We start from the raw sequence: 17379 nt of genomic DNA on the forward strand, positions 1-17379 counted from the left end.
TTGTCCAAGGGCTGAGAGGTATCGGGAGGTACAGGATAACAGAAGGTTTACTTTCAAGCATTTTTACTTTTAAAGAGGATTGGCTTTTATTCATGAAAACAGCTAGTTAATGGTGTATAATTTATTTAATCACAGAAGTTGGGGTAAGAGTTGATTTAGCCAGATGATGTGGCTGCTAGATTAGAAACCTTCTCTGGAGTAAATTTAGAATACCTTCCTCTTGCCTTTATGTCTTGCCATGCAGCCCTACATCATCTCTGCTTGTTACTGTGATTTCCTGTCCTAAGAGCAAAAAACCAAAAAGATCATACATGGTGCCTCAAAGTAGAGATAAACTGGTCTAGGGAGAGGCTAGGGCAGCTCCCTTCCCAGGAGTCACCTGGTTGAAGCCATCAAAACTATGTAGGTATGAATGAGACTTGGTCTGAGCCAGTTCTAACAATCAAAAGTCAACATTTTTAGCAAAGGAAAACAAGTGGTTGGCTGCTTTGTAGGTTATTTACATTGTGTATGTTGTGTGAATATATCAAATCTGCAGTTGATGATTACACTGGTGAACACCAGCAGTAGCTATCCTGAGCACATTTTGTTATTTTTTCTGGTTGTAGCAATATTGCAGATTTCTGGCCAGGATCAAGAATATTTATAGAAATGTACACTTAAAGTGCCCCTGCTTAACTCTATGTTAATTTTGGCTGGATACTGCTTTCTCTCTTTCTTTCTAATTTTTCTCATCCTTTTGTTTTCCCCAGCAGAGGTGATGGTGACAAGAACAAGCAGCTGCCAGTCAGACAGCAGTGGGTTCCTGGAGGAGCTGCCAGAACCTGTAGTTTTGCAAGTAAGAAATCAGCAATAGTCGTCAGTACGTCTATGAAAACTCTGTAACCCTGGCACAAGAAACATAAAAAAAAAAAAATCATAGAGTTGTGAAAGCTTCATGAAAATGAATTCACCCTCCTAGAAAACCTCAGAAGGCGAGAAGCCTTCTCAGAACTTTGTGCAACACTTCCACCATGCTAATGCAAGATTTGTGCAAGTTTACAGGCATTAGAGAAGAAATATTACAAGAATCTCTGATTCTTTCGTTCATTGCTTATTTAAAGATGTATTTAACGATGTCCTGGGGGTGCTCAGGGCAAAATAGTGGTGGGCAAACCAGTGTGATAGAACAAATGTAGTATTTCAATTCCTCTTTTTTTTTTTTTTCGCTTCAGAATGCATCTTTGTCAGGAAAGATTAATTTTGTTTCTGATATCCACAATCAAGAAACAGCTCTGTCACATAGGACGGTTTTTCCTGTGTTCAATCAAGATTTTCAACAAAAGCCAGATGATTGTGTTGCTACGGTCTTCATCACAGCTTGCGAGAGCATTTTGACAGTACCTAGATCAATGAAAGCATGCAGTGACCAGGGAGAAGAGACTCATCTGCTGCTGACTGCAGAAAATGGGAAGTATCAGACCTATAATGCTGAGCCACAGACTTTTGTACAAGAAATGTTAGGTGACATGGACAAGAAAGAGGATAAAACTGGAAGAAAGCAACTGGAAAAAGAGGAGTGCATAAAAGACCAGAGTCCTTGTTTTCAAGGTGATACTCAGGATAAAGGAGATCCTAGCTCCTCAAAATTTGATCATCATTTACGTTTTAGTACAGAACAAAAAAAGGCGAATGAAACCTTCATTGAGCTGTGTGATATAAACCCTGCAGTCATCAGTGAGAGCAAAATCAGAGGCAAAGATGAAGGTGAGAGGTGCCTGACTGAAAAGGATATTGGAGTCGCATGTCATGAAAGTGCACATCGAGGTCATACAGGACACGTTAAAGGACGGCGGTGGGGAGTGGAAGTGGTCAGTGAAGATGGTACTGTGCTTGCAGTGAATGAGGTGACATACAGGCAGAAGTTCTCCAAAATGGATGGTGATTCAAAAAACACAAGATGTTTCCCTAAAACAGGGCTCCCAGAAACTGCGCAGCAGGGCTCAGCAGCGCAAAGTGGAAGCAGTGTCACTTCAAGATGTTCTCTGCAAGTAACTCAAAAGCAACCCTCCTGCCTAGTGGAAGGGCCTGGATTAAGTTCATCTGAAGGTCAAGAGACTGGTAGTGTAGGGGAGATGTTAGGTGCCAACAAATCAGAACAGGGACACACTGTCCAAAACGGTGAAATGGCTTCTGCTCCTCTGAAATCTGTTACTGTTCAGATGTCTTCAGGGCTGGAGTTTACTTCAAGGGTGAAGTGCACAGGGCAAAATGCTCCTGTCAGTGAGAGCCTTGTTAGGGAAGATCTTGTGGACTTCTCTGACATGTTAGTGCGCTCTCAGAGTGGTCCTCTCATACGGTCAGACCCAGGGTCTTCAAAGGATGGTGTGAAGCAGACCACGGAAGCCTCCAGCCAAACTGACATCCATGCCAGGAAACGCATGTGGCCACCACTGCTTCATCCACCGCATAGTCACCTGACAAAATCAGCCTCTCTTGACACCATGCTTTGTGGCAAATACAGGTCACACTACTGGGGTGAAGCCTCTGGTGCCCGGGGTGCGCAAGTCCATCACTGTTGTCACTGCTGCTGCTGGCATGGCTGCTGCCCATGGACTGTCCCCGTGGGTGTCTCTCCCCATCACCCTGTGGGCTGCTGCTCAAACCATGCCTCCACTGAGCTGCAGCTCTTGAAAACACTGGTGCTCCAACAGGACACTGCAATGTGTAATCTTGCTCCGGTGAGTAGGTTTCTTCATATACATGGACAGCTGACACACTTATGAGCTAAATGCACAAGCTGCCTTTTCCTTTTCTCTCCTGCCATGCTTGCTTCTTTAGTGAGACATATCTTGCAAACGTAACTGAGAAAATGGATGGGGAAAGAAGCATTCCATTCTGGACAAAAATGGCAAACGTACCTTCAGTTTTGTTGGGCTGCTTCTTTTAGTATCTTATGTACATCAGTTCAGCCTTAAAATGGTTACTGCGAACTGGGTGATGAAGTTTACAGGTCAAATGAAGTGCTGAGAGATGAGAATGAGTTTCAGTGAGTTCCTGTGAATCAGCTGAGTTACAGTAACTGAGTAACTTACTGGACTGCAGAAAATGCAAGGTTATGTGATTTAGTGTAATCCTCTTTTACTGAGAACTCATTTAGGTTATATTACTTAGTGTTTTTTAAAGACTAACTGTGAACACCCAGATACATACCATAAGCCAAACTGCTCTAAATCAAAGTGAATTGCAACTTCTCAGAGCCTCAAGCCATTTTACCATGATAGAATAAGAAGCTTGCATCAAATCTAAAGTCCAGCTAAGATGAATGTTTGCAATAGAAATACCAATAGTAAAAAGTCACCAGATTTTTATTTCTTTGTTCAGAATTGCTGAGAGTTCCCAAAAGTTGTCAAAGACTCAGGGTGTGTTGGGGAAGAAAGCAAGGAAGGGAGTCAGGAGCGGCTTTTGCATCCTGAGAAAAATGTGAAAGGAGCAGCATACCTCCTGCTGGTTTGCAGGCGTTTCCATTTTTCCTCTTCTCTTTGCTCTTCATAAGGAAATGAAACTTGAATTGTTGTACAAACTGGGGAAGAAGATTATTAGATAAAAGTTTCAGAAAGAGAAACTGGTGAGTTTTATGCTGTCACATCACTGAATACATAAATCTGCAATGTCTTGTCTCTGAACGGGGTATTGGAAAATACGCCTTTTGTCAGCTATCTTGCTGTTGCCACAAGATGGCAGTGAATCAGTACCTTATGCTGGTCTGGGAAGCCTGTTCTCATTGACTGACTACTCCTTTTATCACTCTTCAAACGGGAGCTAATGGTGATTTGTCTTCGCTAGTCTGTGGACAGGGAATGTGGGAGGAACAGTCTTTGCACCGTACTGTTATCCAAGATCTGTTCTTAGCGCTATGGCTCCACACCCAAGTCCCTGTGCAATGAGTGAGTGAATTTACTGACTATTAGCCACTCTGCAAAGATTACAGCTATGCCTAGTTTGTACTTGGCATTAAAGGTAAGGTAGATTCTACATCTTTTACTGAGAGAAACTCACTCAGGTTACGTCCCATTTACCGAGGGCATGCATGGAGAATGCAACCACCATGGAGCAACTGTTAGACAGTAAATTTACCCTGTTTACATGCACCTTACCTTAAACAAGGTCTTGCATGAGAGTAGTGCTGGAACAGTTAGTCCCCCCTCCATCCTCGCTGAGCCTGAACGCTGAATAAATATATGTGAACTTGTGCTCTGCAATATGCTCAAAGAGTCAGTGCCAGTGCCAGGGGAGCTGCCCATATGTCATCTATAAGGGCTAACATGACCTTTTACCAAACCTACCCACATTGTGCCTCTTGTATCTTTTGCATGGTGCTTTCTAGATTTTTATTAGCCTTGAGGAACCGACTAGAAATTTGTCTGTGGCCCATTGACTTCTCCCTAGTGACCTGAATGCCAGGAGCTCTTCAAGATCATTTGGGCATGCTTTTTTGATGGCTAGAAGTCCTCGCTCTGCTCAGATTTGGCAGTGGGTAGAAGAAATCATGATTACTATGTGGGCACTGCTCTCTTGCACCCCACATGCTTCCATGTAGGAACAAGAAAACTGTCTGAGGATCAAGATTAAAGTTTGGGCTGGGGGGCAAATGAGCAATCGGCCAACACTTAATCTGAAGGTGCTCATAGCACATCTGACTGCTTCAGTGGGGTGCAATTGCTGCCCTGACCCACAGCATTAAAAGCACCAGCTGAGCTCCACACGGACACTTAGGAGAGTTCACCTCTGCTGCAGTCACAGGACTAGCCCTATCAAAACATTATTAATCTCTAGGTAGCCCTTTCTGGTGCAATCCCATGGGTGTTGGGGCTAGATTTTTTAATTTACTGCTATGGGATGGTTTTTCCCTTGCCATGCACATCAGGAGTGTGCCTGACATAGTAGCTGCATTGAAATGGAGACTGAGAATGAGGTTTCTCAAATGCATGGTGAGGCTGATCCCCCAGCAGGAAGGGCTTCCTCATGTTTCAGGCCTTGCTGGGACTGAGGGACACGTTCAAGCACACAAACATGAAGACGTCATCAAAGGGCATGATTGCAGGAACCCAAAGATGTCGGGCATTTCTATGCTTTGCAAACGTGCCTCTTCTTCCCTGTCAGTTGCACTGGGCAACAGTGGAGTGCAGGTTTCTACACTGTCTTCCCATGGCTTACAAGAGACCAAAATCCTCTGAGGTGAGAACATGCCAAACACCTTATTGGACTTGGAGGAGTTTCAGCATAATAGGGGAGCATGCTTTCAGAAGGCAGACGGTATTGTCTCCAAAATCATTTGGATGATGCTGTCTGCATACTGCCCTGAACAAGGTGTGAGAAGTCAAGGAAAAGTCTTTAATGTGGCTAGAAACTTAGATTGATGTCACTAGTGGGCTGCCATTGTATTAGTCCTGTGCTACAAAGTCGTAACTTGCAAATCTTCTTATAATTTTTGATGTACTGTTCCTGCTCATTCATCTCCCCTGCCATGAGACAGTCCTGGTGTAGGTGGCTACATCAGGGTAGATGAAGATGATCAGTCATACTAGATACCTTCTCTCAGTGAAGAGTAATGGTCACAGTTATGGCATAGATCCTCTGACCTATTACAGATGTCTACTTTTGGATCAGAACATCTGCTCTGTTGCAGTACTTGCATGTACATCTGTTGCAGTAAATGTCTGAATTTGGTTAGATAAATCCAATTCTAGGTTTCTAACTGGTAACAGATGAGAAATTATCTGTGTAACACTTAGCAGAAACCATCAGGAAAGACACTTCTCCTTCTCATCATTCTTGTATATCTTCCCTCTCTCCCTCTCTCCCTCTTTCTCCTTTTCAAAACAGTTTCTAACTTCCAGTGGACAGTAATTTAACCTATCATTAACCCATAGCAACTCATCCTGCTCAAATATAATGTCTGACAACAGTACAATAACATCAGAATTTGGCACATTGCGTCAGATCTTTGATCAAAGTCCTTTTCCTCTTCAATGGTGAAAATGAAATTCTCGCTAGCTCGAGTAGTGCTAGCTCTTAATCCTACAGGCTTTAGGAGAAAAGGTGGTGACGGGGATGAGAGCGATGCTCCCAGAGTAAACTTACTTGAAGTGCCACCTGGACTTTCATGGCAGCTGCTCACAGAGTCCCTGTTGTGCGGGTGAGAGGAGGACCCATGCCGTTCGGGCTGCCAGCTTCAAACGCACTCAACATGGAAGCGCTCAAAGAAATGTAGTAAAGTGGGGTGTCTTTTTGCTTTTCTGTGTAGTGTACCCTCCATGAAATAGAAGCGATGAAGAGCTCCTGCCAGCACTTTCAGGAGAAGCTAGATGAGATTGAACAGTACCTGACCGAACAGCAGGTGCTGTTTTCCAGCACGATGTCAGATGAAGGAAGGTAATGGCAGCCCAACACACTTACCTAAATCCAAAGCTAGCAACAGCAGCCCATGGGCACATCCAACATGTCTGGTCACTTGTGTTACCACAGCACTTCTGGTCAGTGAGGGGCAGCTGTGGGCATCCCGCAAGTGGAGGAGAAATGTATTGTGATATAATTTTGCTCAGAGGAAAGTCCACCTTCTCTCCACACTGTTCCAGGCTCCTAAACACAAGCATTTTGAAAGGGAAGTTTGCTCTATAGATACAGGCTAGATTTTTAGTATGCAGCTACTATGTTTTAATAACAATAGGAACACAGGAACAGATCTCAGCTAGAGCTTGGTGTCCCAGGTCAATGTTGGGTTCAGGGAAGGAGGTGGGAGCAATCTCTGACAAATCAGTCCCTTTAGGCCATGTACTTAGTGCTCATGATCAATTGGGTAATGATACAGGAAAAATTGAACTAGGTCTTCATGGACTCAGTCCAAGTTCACAGGGATTACGGAGAAGCCTCAGGTTCACAAAAAGTTACTAGGGACTTCCAGTGTTGAGCTGCCTGAAAGTAGGGCATTTATGCAGTCTTTGTGCTGGCAATAAATCAGAAGAAGTGATAAATCTGCCCAGCCTCAAGCTGGCTCTGCAACTACAATGTGTTTAATCTTGCAACTGGGATAATCAAAGAAATGGGAGTTAAGCAGACAAGGTCTGTTATTTATTATTTTGTAAGGTATTCTGTGATCATGGGTAAAAACAAGACCGCAACAGAGGGAGATACAGGCATTATGCTGGGGCTGAGGAAGAGGAGGGTGCTCACTGCTCACTCAAGTGTGCTTTCACTGCTGTCCCTACAGGGAGGAAGGCAGACACCTGCAACTCTTACGCCGAGCTGTTCGTCAGGAGGTTGCAGAGCTGGAGTTTCGGCTGAATGATCAAGCTTGCCAGGTCAGGGAGGGCATCCTTATGGTACGTTGCACAAGCCACTGCTCCAGGTCATGTGGGGAGAGTCTAAAGTCTGTTCTGCCACTATTTAGTGTTCAAAGTGTTAACTCTGAGGTACATCTGAATAAACTTTTCAGCACCAAGAATAGGAGGATTTCCGATAACACACTTACTTACAGTTTACGTCTTTGACTCTCTTTCTCTTTGACTATGCTGCTTGAGCTTAACCACCCAGAAAAAGTGCCAATATTTATAGAAGTGACTGCAGTCTCCTCTGCTCTATAAAGGTCCCGTGATTTCCAGAATAAAGTGACAGGCAGTCAGCCTACAGAATTACTGATAAATGGTTACTGGTCTGGTTCTTTTCCGGAACAGCTCTCCATTTGATAAAGGAAAGCAAAGAAAACGTGATCAGGGGATTGGTTACTTGTCTTTGATTCTTCCCTGACAAACTTGGGTTAGAGAGTCAAGATTGCAATGTCCACAGATTAAAGTCCATTTGGTGATTTTCCATTAGGCAATTAGATCTATCTGTTGGAATAAAATGTCCTTTAGGCCTTTCTCCTTTTTATGGCAACACGTCCTTTGCCAGATATTGCATGTCTTCTTCGGACCAAGCAGAAGAAGCAGGCATGCTTCATATACTCTTGTGTATCCTGCTTGATTCCTTTTATTATATTTTTATTACTGCAATATGCTTTTCCTTCTACTTTCTCTGCAGCAGCTGGACCAATTACTAGTAGAACAATCCCATCTGTTTTCCGAGCTCGGACTCTCTGATTGGAAGGGAGAAAGAAAAGCCCAGAATAAACAAGCGTTTCCAGATGCTGCTGACACTGCGCATCCTAGAAGTGGGTGCTCAGAAATGGTGCTCCAAAGAGCTCCTAGCAAAAACACCACAGCAACAGGCCCCCTCTCTGCCCTGCTGCCAGGGGCATCCCCAATGCAGTTTCCTACCAGGACAACGCCTGAGCCCAATTCAGCCGAGTCTGACTCACAGGAGCTCTCCACCAGTAAAAAGGAAATAAAAGGACCTCCCCAAGCAAAAATGGATTTAAAGGCATTTTTACACAATGTAAGGAGATGTTTCAGTCTCATCCTCAAGGTTTTAAGTGGAAGGGATCACTGACCTGCGATGCAGTTTTACTATTCTGTGTCTCATTGCCAATGCTTAGGTCAGGACCCTTTCCCACTAAGCTGTGCATTTATCTGAAGGGATGGAGCCTATGTTTCAGGCCACTCTCAGTCTGCATAGGCAACACATGTAGAACTGGGACTGGACCTGCTTTGATATTTCTCAGTAAGCTGTGGCAATGATCTAGATGCTCCAGAGAGAAGAATGGTATTTGCCTGGCTTGCTTGAACTTTGAATGCAACTGTTTGACTAATTAGTATATTCAAACCTCTCCCACCATGTGAAATTAGTAATTTATGGCTTCAATTTGCAGAGACAATTATCCAGCTTTACAAGGGCAGTCAAGGCAGTGAACTGGAAGGTTTGTTGTTTTTCTGAAGAAATTGAAAGTCAGCATTTCTGACTGATCTGATCTCACAATGTAACCATAAAAAATTGTTTGCCTGCCTTTCTGAGTATATAATATGCCTAGAAAATCTCTTAGATAGCTGCCTTATCATTTAACGATCATTTAACGATCTCTTCCACCTAAGCACGTGTCCCAGTTTTTAAAGGATTGATCATTCTCTTAAATGAACAATTAGGGTTAAATTCTGCATAAACTTCATGTAAATACCATGGGAGGGAATGCTCTTTATTGTAGTCTTATGCTACTTTCTTGATTTATGTTGATATTACCACTGATATTATCAAGCAGAATCAGGTTCTTTAGCACACAAATCAAAGAATGAGAACCATAGGCAATGAGGAACAAGGAATTGAAATATTTGAGATCACGTTTTGTCATCTTTTGTACCTGTTTCCTTTTAAGACTAGTCTTGGTCATTCTCTCAACATACAAAGAAAATAACACTTTTTTCCCTTTTTTTCAGTTGAAGAAATCTTTCCAAAATCCATTAGGTAATGATTCAGCAGAAGGAAAAGACTGATGGAGGACAGACTGATGGATTTTGGTTTTAATAATTGTGGCCTTTTTCCTGAAATGCATGGTATATCACAGAAACAAATGAACACAACATTGCATTATAGAAGGTTCTGATCCCAGCATTTTCATTTGCAATGAGATGACTGGCCAGAGAAGCAGGCATTTTTAAAGGATGTTTCAAAGAGATGTGCTACATATTTTGTTATTCTGTGATTGCAAAACTTAGGACGCTCCTATTGGCATTCACATGAGATAGGGCAGTTCTTTGCAAAGTCATTTAAAAGGAAAGGGAGAGGGCTTATTTTTGAGAAGAAACTAAGAACTTGCAGACAGCCCAGGAGATACCACTAGAAGGTGTTCTCCTTATAGCCAGTTATTTTAACACAGTACTTCAACCAACATTAATCCTCAAGCCCAAACTAACTTGTATAGTCCTAGCCACTTTCTAGCTTTTAACTTGCTACTAACTTGCCTCTGACTAATTTTATGAGGCTTCTATCTACTGTCAGTATCAAATCAGAAGCTTACTGACAGTGTATAAAATGTTAAATACCCACTCTGTCAAACTATTACTGTGGATAGTCTCCTGGCTGTCTTATTCCTTTCATATTTTCTTCACATCAATCCAATTAAAAACAAAATGAGATTAGAAACACAAGATTTTCTACATTATAAACCTTGAATCAGAATCCTGGTCCAGTATTTTGGGGAGTGCGCAGAGCTTGAATTCATGCAGAAAAAGCCATGAGAAAAGACCTCTCAGCTTTGGATCATAGCAAAGAAATTCAACTGGTTCATTTTCAAAGCAGTGCAGTTTGTACCACTGCTTTCAATTTAGCACTTCCCAGACTATGAGATGTCCTACTGGCTTGTTTGTTTAATGCTCTGGAGGGATCTTAGGTGTCATTTAGGCTTTGGTGTTGCAAATCACAGCTCTGCGAAGGTGCAAATAGAAGTAGCATTTGCACACGTTTAAGGAGAAAATGGAGTCAAACATGCTGAGCAGCCTCGAGGCTCCCTGCACCTCCACGTTTCCACAGATGTTCAGGGTAATAAAATGATTGGGGGAGAGAAGTACATAACATAGGAACTGACAAGATCCTCCACAGCTTGCTGGGCCATGAATTTTACTGGTTGAAATTTGCCCCTTTCTTGAGACCCCGCATGGGATTTGTACACCACTTCCACACTATCAAGCGTTTAAGAGTTTATATGTCAAGATTTGTGATTGTTACAGTATCTTCAGGCAGCATACAAACATGACCAAAGCATTCTTCACCTAAGTTTTGGTGGAACAAGCACTAAATTTGGCTTAGTATTTTCTCTCTCCACTGGCTTATGAACTGCACTTGCAGATATTCTATCTCAGTTTGTGGAGGAAGGCAAATAAAGAGCATGGTGAAGGATGTACAATGATGCCAGTGCTGAAGGTCTCCTGGAAGAGAGGATGGCTAAGAAGCTTCCTTACCAGAGCTGTGATTCCTCCCATGAAACAACATGTTTTTTGCAAGTGTCACTGCAGCATGATGCATGAAAGCTCTGTAGGTATGTGATGCTGCAACCACTGTCTGCCTGTCTTATGTCCATGTGTACAGAAGATGGTATTGGCAGGTGGCAGCTCTTCTTGATTAGAAAGCTCATGCAGGACCTCTGGCGCTATTTGAAGTCTACCATTTGTATTCTCAACCAGGACTGAATCTGACTCCTACTAACAAAACTTTCCTGTGTGAATAGTGTCTAGATGATTGGTATGTGCAATCCCATTCCTCATTTCAACTTAATTATAAAATAATCTCATGCAAGCTATGGACAAGCTAGGGTTCCCCCATATGCAACACGTAAACACGCACAAATGTTGTTACCTTGAACTTGTTTGCATTTACAGCTAGACAACCTTTCAAACCGTAAATGTTGTTTTAACAGTTAAACTGTAAGCTTGTAGCAATAAAAAAACATACCAAGCAATGGGAAAAGTCTTCCGACTTATCCTAGAGCACAACGAGTGATATTTCACTTCATAACTCCTCCAAGCATGTTACAAGGATGGCTGGACTAAGCCTCGTAATGCTGCTGTTGAAGATGGGAGAGAAAAGAAAACACACAGTAATTTACTGATCAGGAAAGTCCAGGGGTAGCATGCTGAGTGTGGCAGCCAGCTGTGCACCCACTTAACCTCACAGTGTTACCAACCTTTTAAACTCTATCATTTAGTTCCCTTTAGGGCAGTCATAAGCAAATATGGTTGGAATCTTAATGATAACTCCACAGAATTAATGAAATAATAACGTATCTGATTGAGTATCATAATTGCTCTAGCTAGCTAGAACCATACAAATTAGCTTGCAGGCTCACAAGGCAGCGGGTCATATCTTGGGGGAAGAGTGGGCTACATTACTTGTGAAAAGCATTAGCACTAGGCAGTTTGCAAGCTTGAAATCTGAAGAAAACTGACCCTATGACACTGCAGGACTTCTGACAAAAAAAGAAAAAGGAAAATGAAAAAAAAAAGGAAAAAAAGTGGAGAAATGGAAGCATTTGAGCTAAAGAAGCTAAAGACTGTTTTCCTCCATATTCCACCTCTCCAAAACTGAAATAGGTAGAACCATTGTCTCTGTTTCATGGAACTGTTGAGGCCCTGCAAAGGTTCATGCAATATAGCTCAGACCTGCTATGGAAAAGGGTAAGATGCATAGGGTGTAGGTATATTACAGCAGTGGTTCTTCTCCCTGCTCTCCAGTGCTCTTTCAGCATCTCTTGCCTGCAAAAACCTAAAACTGCCACCTGAAATCCTTGTAACTCCCTGTTAAAGGCTCAGCACTTCCTTTGCCCTGGTCACAATTTCTGGAGTACAAGGGCAACATGCAGCATCACCAAAGCAGGAGGGAGGAGAGGAGGGGGGTGGCAGGGGAAGTCAATTAAGAAATGGTTCCCTAACAAAGACAGAAAATTCAAAAACTAATGATTGCTTTTGCCCACCCTAGTTCAGTAGAAATTTGTGTCACTTGGATTTTACTTCTTTTGTCATTGTCTTTTGCCTTCATTGGTTTTCCCTGATGCCCCATAAATCTTTAAACCCTGAAGCTAAAAGAGGCTGCATTGTGCACCAGCTTGAATATTGATTTTGCTAGAGAGTATAAAATCTAGAGAGATAATAAGGAAATCCATCTAAGGTACCCTGCCAAGGGCTCCCATTAGTTGCTTTACCAGGCATCAATTCAATAAACCCTCGAGAGCAGCACATGAATAAACATCCGAGCCTCTCTGGCATGTTAATGCATCAGTTGCCTAATTGTTAATGCTGCCAACAGACTCCAAGAAAAGTACTATCTTGGGAGTTCAGCCCCTTCCAACTTCAAGTCCAAAGAAGATTTCACACTGGCTTAGAAGAAGGCAGGGCTCAGGAGAGGGGGTGTGACAGCCAAATAACATGGTCACGGCTGCTTTAAATGTGGTGCTGACCTCCTGCTGGATGCACAGCCCAGCGCTACACAATATGGGTGTGCTACCTCCATATTGCATCCCAGTGCATGGTGATGAAGTGTCCCAGGTCAGGACCAGGGCTTTCCCTGTGCAGGACTGGAATTTGTATTTGAACAAAAAAAGAGTCTCAAATCTTGGCCTCAAGCAATAGGAATAAACTGGTCCTGAGCTGCTAGATATGAATGACTTTCTCCTCTAGGGCTACCGGCAAGCCCGAGTGGCAAGAACCCGGCATCTTATTCTGGGGTCTACTATGTGTTTTTCCTGTGACCAGGGTCTTTCTTTTCCTTTACCCCGTGGGGACCCTTATTCCTGGCACAGCTTCTTTCTGTCTTAGCTAATGAGGTTTTAAATTCCTCGCAGAGAAGTTATTCTCTCCTAATGTGTTCATACCGTGCCTGGCACAATAGGGGCCTAGTATCAGTTGGGACTTCTATTTGCTGCTGCGATAATAATTTTATGAGCAGCCTTTCATTAAGATCCATTGCTACTTAAGAAACAGCTGCAGTGTCACTTTATAAGGCTGTTGACTGTGTTAACTCCCTCTGCTCCAGAAACAAGGTTTTGATCTTCCCTGTAGAAATGGATATGGGTGAAAGAGGCTGATGCATGAACAAAAAGGCAATTTTGCTATCAAATGGGAAAATTCAGAATCAGAACATCTGAGACTTCCAGGAATTAAAAGAATGCAAACACCACTGTTCTCACCTCGCTGGAGAAGTGCGTTTGAATTCATCCATCTTCATTTCTTTCTTTTCCATTGCCTTTCAATGGGTGCATCACTCACTCAATTAGCACAGACACAGCTAGTAAGAGGGACACAGGTGTGTCCCATTGAGGATATTCAGCCTTAATATGGGAAACATTTATTACCACAACAAATAATGCAGAACACAGGCAGCCTTTTCCTGATTTTCCCTTGCCTCCATTAAAATACAAAAGAAGCCTGTTAGGACATGAGAGCTTACAGTTAATGATAGTCACAGAAGTAGTGAGGAGGCAAGAAGCAGGAGAGACCAAAAGTCAGAAGCTAAGTGTTTTTTTTCTTCCCTACCTCTTAACCTAAGGGAGTAGGAGGGCTCCCTGGGGCCTCACCTGAAGATGTTGACACATGTATCCCTTGCATGTCACTGGCAAGCTCTGGCCTTGACACCTGCAAAAGGCTTCTGCAAATACACAGACTGGTAAAACATTCCTGCTCTTCTGTGCTCTCTGCTTAGCCACCTGCCTCCAGGAATGGCTGCAGTAAGTATTTATTAGAGGGACTTCAGGTAAAGCAAGCATCTGCCAAGGGGGGCAGGCTGCCAGGGGTCCCAAAAAGGAGCAGGATGAAGGTCCTGGGTGGTGAAGAAAATATCAGTGCTCACCTCAACCTTCCCATACTCCATCCCATTTCAATTTCACTGTACAGATTTTTGGGAAATTGCTTTAGGTCAGCTCCCAGACTGTGAAGATATGGTAAGATATACCTTTCACAACAAGTAGAGCTTCCTTTCCAACAGACAAGTGAAGCTATTGTAGACCTACTGTGAAACAAGGTGGGTGGGGGGAGAAAAGTCTGTAGTTAAGTATTATCTTGCTGGTGAATTAGCTTTTTAAAGGTTGCCTGGACTTTCCAGAGGGTTTTTCTAAGCTACTGACAGAAGGAGAAATTATGGGGAGTAGGAAGTAGTTATAGTCACTTATGGAAGAAAAAAAAAAAAAGAAAAACCTAATTACTTGAAAACTAGGGTCTATTGTATCAGTAACACTTCTGTAATGTCCTGCATAAGGGCTTCACTGCCCTTAATTTTTGATCTACAAGGAATAGCAATAATGAGAAAATGTTACTCTCGTTACATCAGGAGAGCTGTTCCAGATCTAGGGTTGCTCTAATCATAGCAAAGCCCATTGGAAGCAGGGTAGCCTGGACTCCTCGCATCCTTGTCCCATTTTACAAATAGAGAAGTGGAAGCAAGGGCACCTGAGTCATCCCAAACCAGGCCAGGCAAATGTGAGAGGTGCCTTTCTCAGGCTTGGGTTTCCTGCTGAGCTAACCCAAGGAGGAGCGAGGGGGGGGTGGCCAAGGGTGGAGGGGAGCTGGAGTGAGATATCCAGGTAAATTTGGAGCAGCTGGTGCCAAAGAAATCTCATTCTGGGAGCTGATGCAATAGCCTCGTGGTGTCAGCAGGTTGTATCCAGCTGTTGCCTAGCAAGCCCATCCTCAGAGACAGACACTGGGAAAAAATTGCTGCCAAAGCACGCAGCAGCTGGGCTGACTACCACCCAGGCAGGAGGTGAACGAAGGGGCTTGTGAGCAGCAGGAGGGAAATGTAGCTGTGGATGCGACAGGGAACTCACTCTGAAAACAAGGGGCAGGCATAGAAAGAAATGGAGAAAGACCAACAGTTGAGCAGGTATAATGAAAATGAGAGACCTGAAATGAGAGACCTGAAACTAGACAAAGGAGGGATGAAGCAGAAGTTCATCTATGTGTAGATCCATCTGTTCAAAGGTAGCTCAAATGTATATTAGTCCAATACACAGCGTTCCTTCAATGAAATACGTAAGCTGACTTAGCCCTCACCCAGAAACCTGGGCAAATAAATTCACTTGTTGCTCTTCCTAAGGACACTTATGAGCACTTCAGGGTCACAGACTAGCAAAGGGGTTAAGGACCACAGTCAGGTTAAGCACAGAAGAACAGTCAGTTTAAGGCTATCCAAGTCCTTGATATTACATCCAGTGGTTAAGAATATAAGAAATGTGTTAAAGGGCCAGACCACCTGCAACAGGACTATATCTTTGACAGAGGATCTAGAAAATGTTTTTCAGGGAGGGCCTCACTACTTTTTTTCCAGGCTGCTCTCCTCATATGTCCCCAGCAGCCACAACGGTTGGATAAGTGACATTAGAGTGTATGTTTCTGCCTGTCCCCATTAGCATCTGTTAGTGTTACAGAATCACAGGAAGACAGGTTGAGAAGGACCTCTTGAGATTGTCTAATCCAACATCCCGCTCAAAGAGGGACTAGCCTGCCACTTTCTCCATTAACATGTCTAATCCTTTTATCAGTTTTAAACTGATCTCCTACTTTTGATGAATGGTCTCTAGCTCTAGAAGTGCAGGATTTTGTGCAAAAGCAGCCTGCATTCACCTTCTCTCACTTTCCTGATTCTGTAACCCTGAGGAGCCTAGCATCTCCAAACCAAAGAGTCCCAGCCCCTTTAGTCTTTTCCCTCCAGGCAGTTCCTCCATCCCCTTAATCTTTTCCACCCAACAAAAGTTTTCCAGATTTTCAAATTTGTACACTTCTTTCTGAAGCTGTTAGAAATTCCAGGGAATTTTCTCCTCCCATCCAATTTACAAAGTCAGCTACTCATTTCTGCTGCCATTCTCCAGTCTCACTGGAAAGAGCTGAGTTTGAAGCTGTTGCCCTCTTCTATCAGAAATATCCTAGAAGAGAGCCAAGAGTCCTTATGAATTTTGTGTAGAATCATCTTAGCCTGCAAACAAATGCTTTGCCTCAAGCTCTTTTCTCTCTTCTGAGTCTTTTCTCAAAGTTCAACCCTTGCTGAATCCAAGTCTTTACTCAATTATAAATATTCCTCTGTCACCACTGGAAGTGTTATGGAAAATGTACAGTCTCTTCTCCTTATCAAAGTAAAAAAATAAATACATGAAGAAGGAGGAGACGTAGAATTAAAAAAATATATGGGACTAGAATGAAGACAGGAGGAAGAGAGAGAAGCATAGTGAGAAAGAGAGAGGAAAGCAGAAAGAGGAACACGGAGTCAAATGTACAGGTGGCTGCAAACAGGAGAAGCGGGAAGCCTGGGTCCCTGTGTTAGGGGCTGTGCCTGTGTGCCAGAATGGCTATCGGGAAAGGGTATTCTGTCTTTCCTGGGAATCCACAACGAAGGTCAGAGATGCTACTTGCCCACCTGATGCAGCTCCTGGACAGTAGGCACCTATCCATGGTGAAGAAAAGCCAGGGATGGACATCAGCAAAGCATCTGGTCAGAATGAGTTTGCAGATCCTGGCTAGGACTGGCAGATCAATAAATGATTCTCCCCATGTGCTGTATGACTGTGCAGATACTTTTCTGTTACTGTTTTCCCCTTAGTTTACAGTTTTACTCCTTCTTTACTCTTTTATTCTTTACTTCTGCTATGGGAGCTCCACTGATTTTTTCTTTTTTTATATCATATCCTCTCAGATTCAGTCTTTTTTTGTGCTCTGTATTGTAGCCAACCTGTCAGGTAAAGCATTAGAGTCCACAAAGACAACCTCAGAGAGTCTCGGTGGGAATATTTAAGCAAGAGGATGTGTTGGTCTTCTGCTAGGCAGCTAGCACTGTGAGATCGCAGCAAATTCTATACAAGAGGGATAATGTTAACACAGTTAAGCATGAATTTAGACATGTCACTGCTAATCCCTAGATTAACAAGAGGGAAGGAAATGTGTCAAAATAATAAAGTACCTATTAAAAAGGCTGTAGAGACAGACACTGATCCATAGT

General features: G+C 43.0%; 1 protein-coding gene across 1 annotated transcript in view; it reads left to right on the forward strand.

Moving 5' to 3' along the window:
• ITPRID1 (ITPR interacting domain containing 1) overlaps nt 1–9401 on the forward strand; it is a gene marked incomplete at its 3' end in the record, with an annotated part of 46574 nt that extends 37173 nt beyond the window's left edge. Inside the window, exons 7-12 of the mRNA XM_082304350.1 lie at nt 753–838; nt 1215–2720; nt 6287–6414; nt 7250–7361; nt 8059–8412; nt 9345–9401. Of these exons, the coding sequence (XP_082160476.1) occupies nt 753–838; nt 1215–2720; nt 6287–6414; nt 7250–7361; nt 8059–8412; nt 9345–9401 (2243 nt within the window). The remainder of the gene's footprint in view (nt 1–752; nt 839–1214; nt 2721–6286; nt 6415–7249; nt 7362–8058; nt 8413–9344) is intronic.
• Nucleotides 9402–17379: the final 7978 nt, after the last annotated feature.

This window comes from Platalea leucorodia (genome assembly GCF_965183815.1).
Source record: "Platalea leucorodia genome assembly, chromosome: 1".
Taxonomy (NCBI): Eukaryota; Metazoa; Chordata; class Aves; order Pelecaniformes; family Threskiornithidae; genus Platalea; species Platalea leucorodia.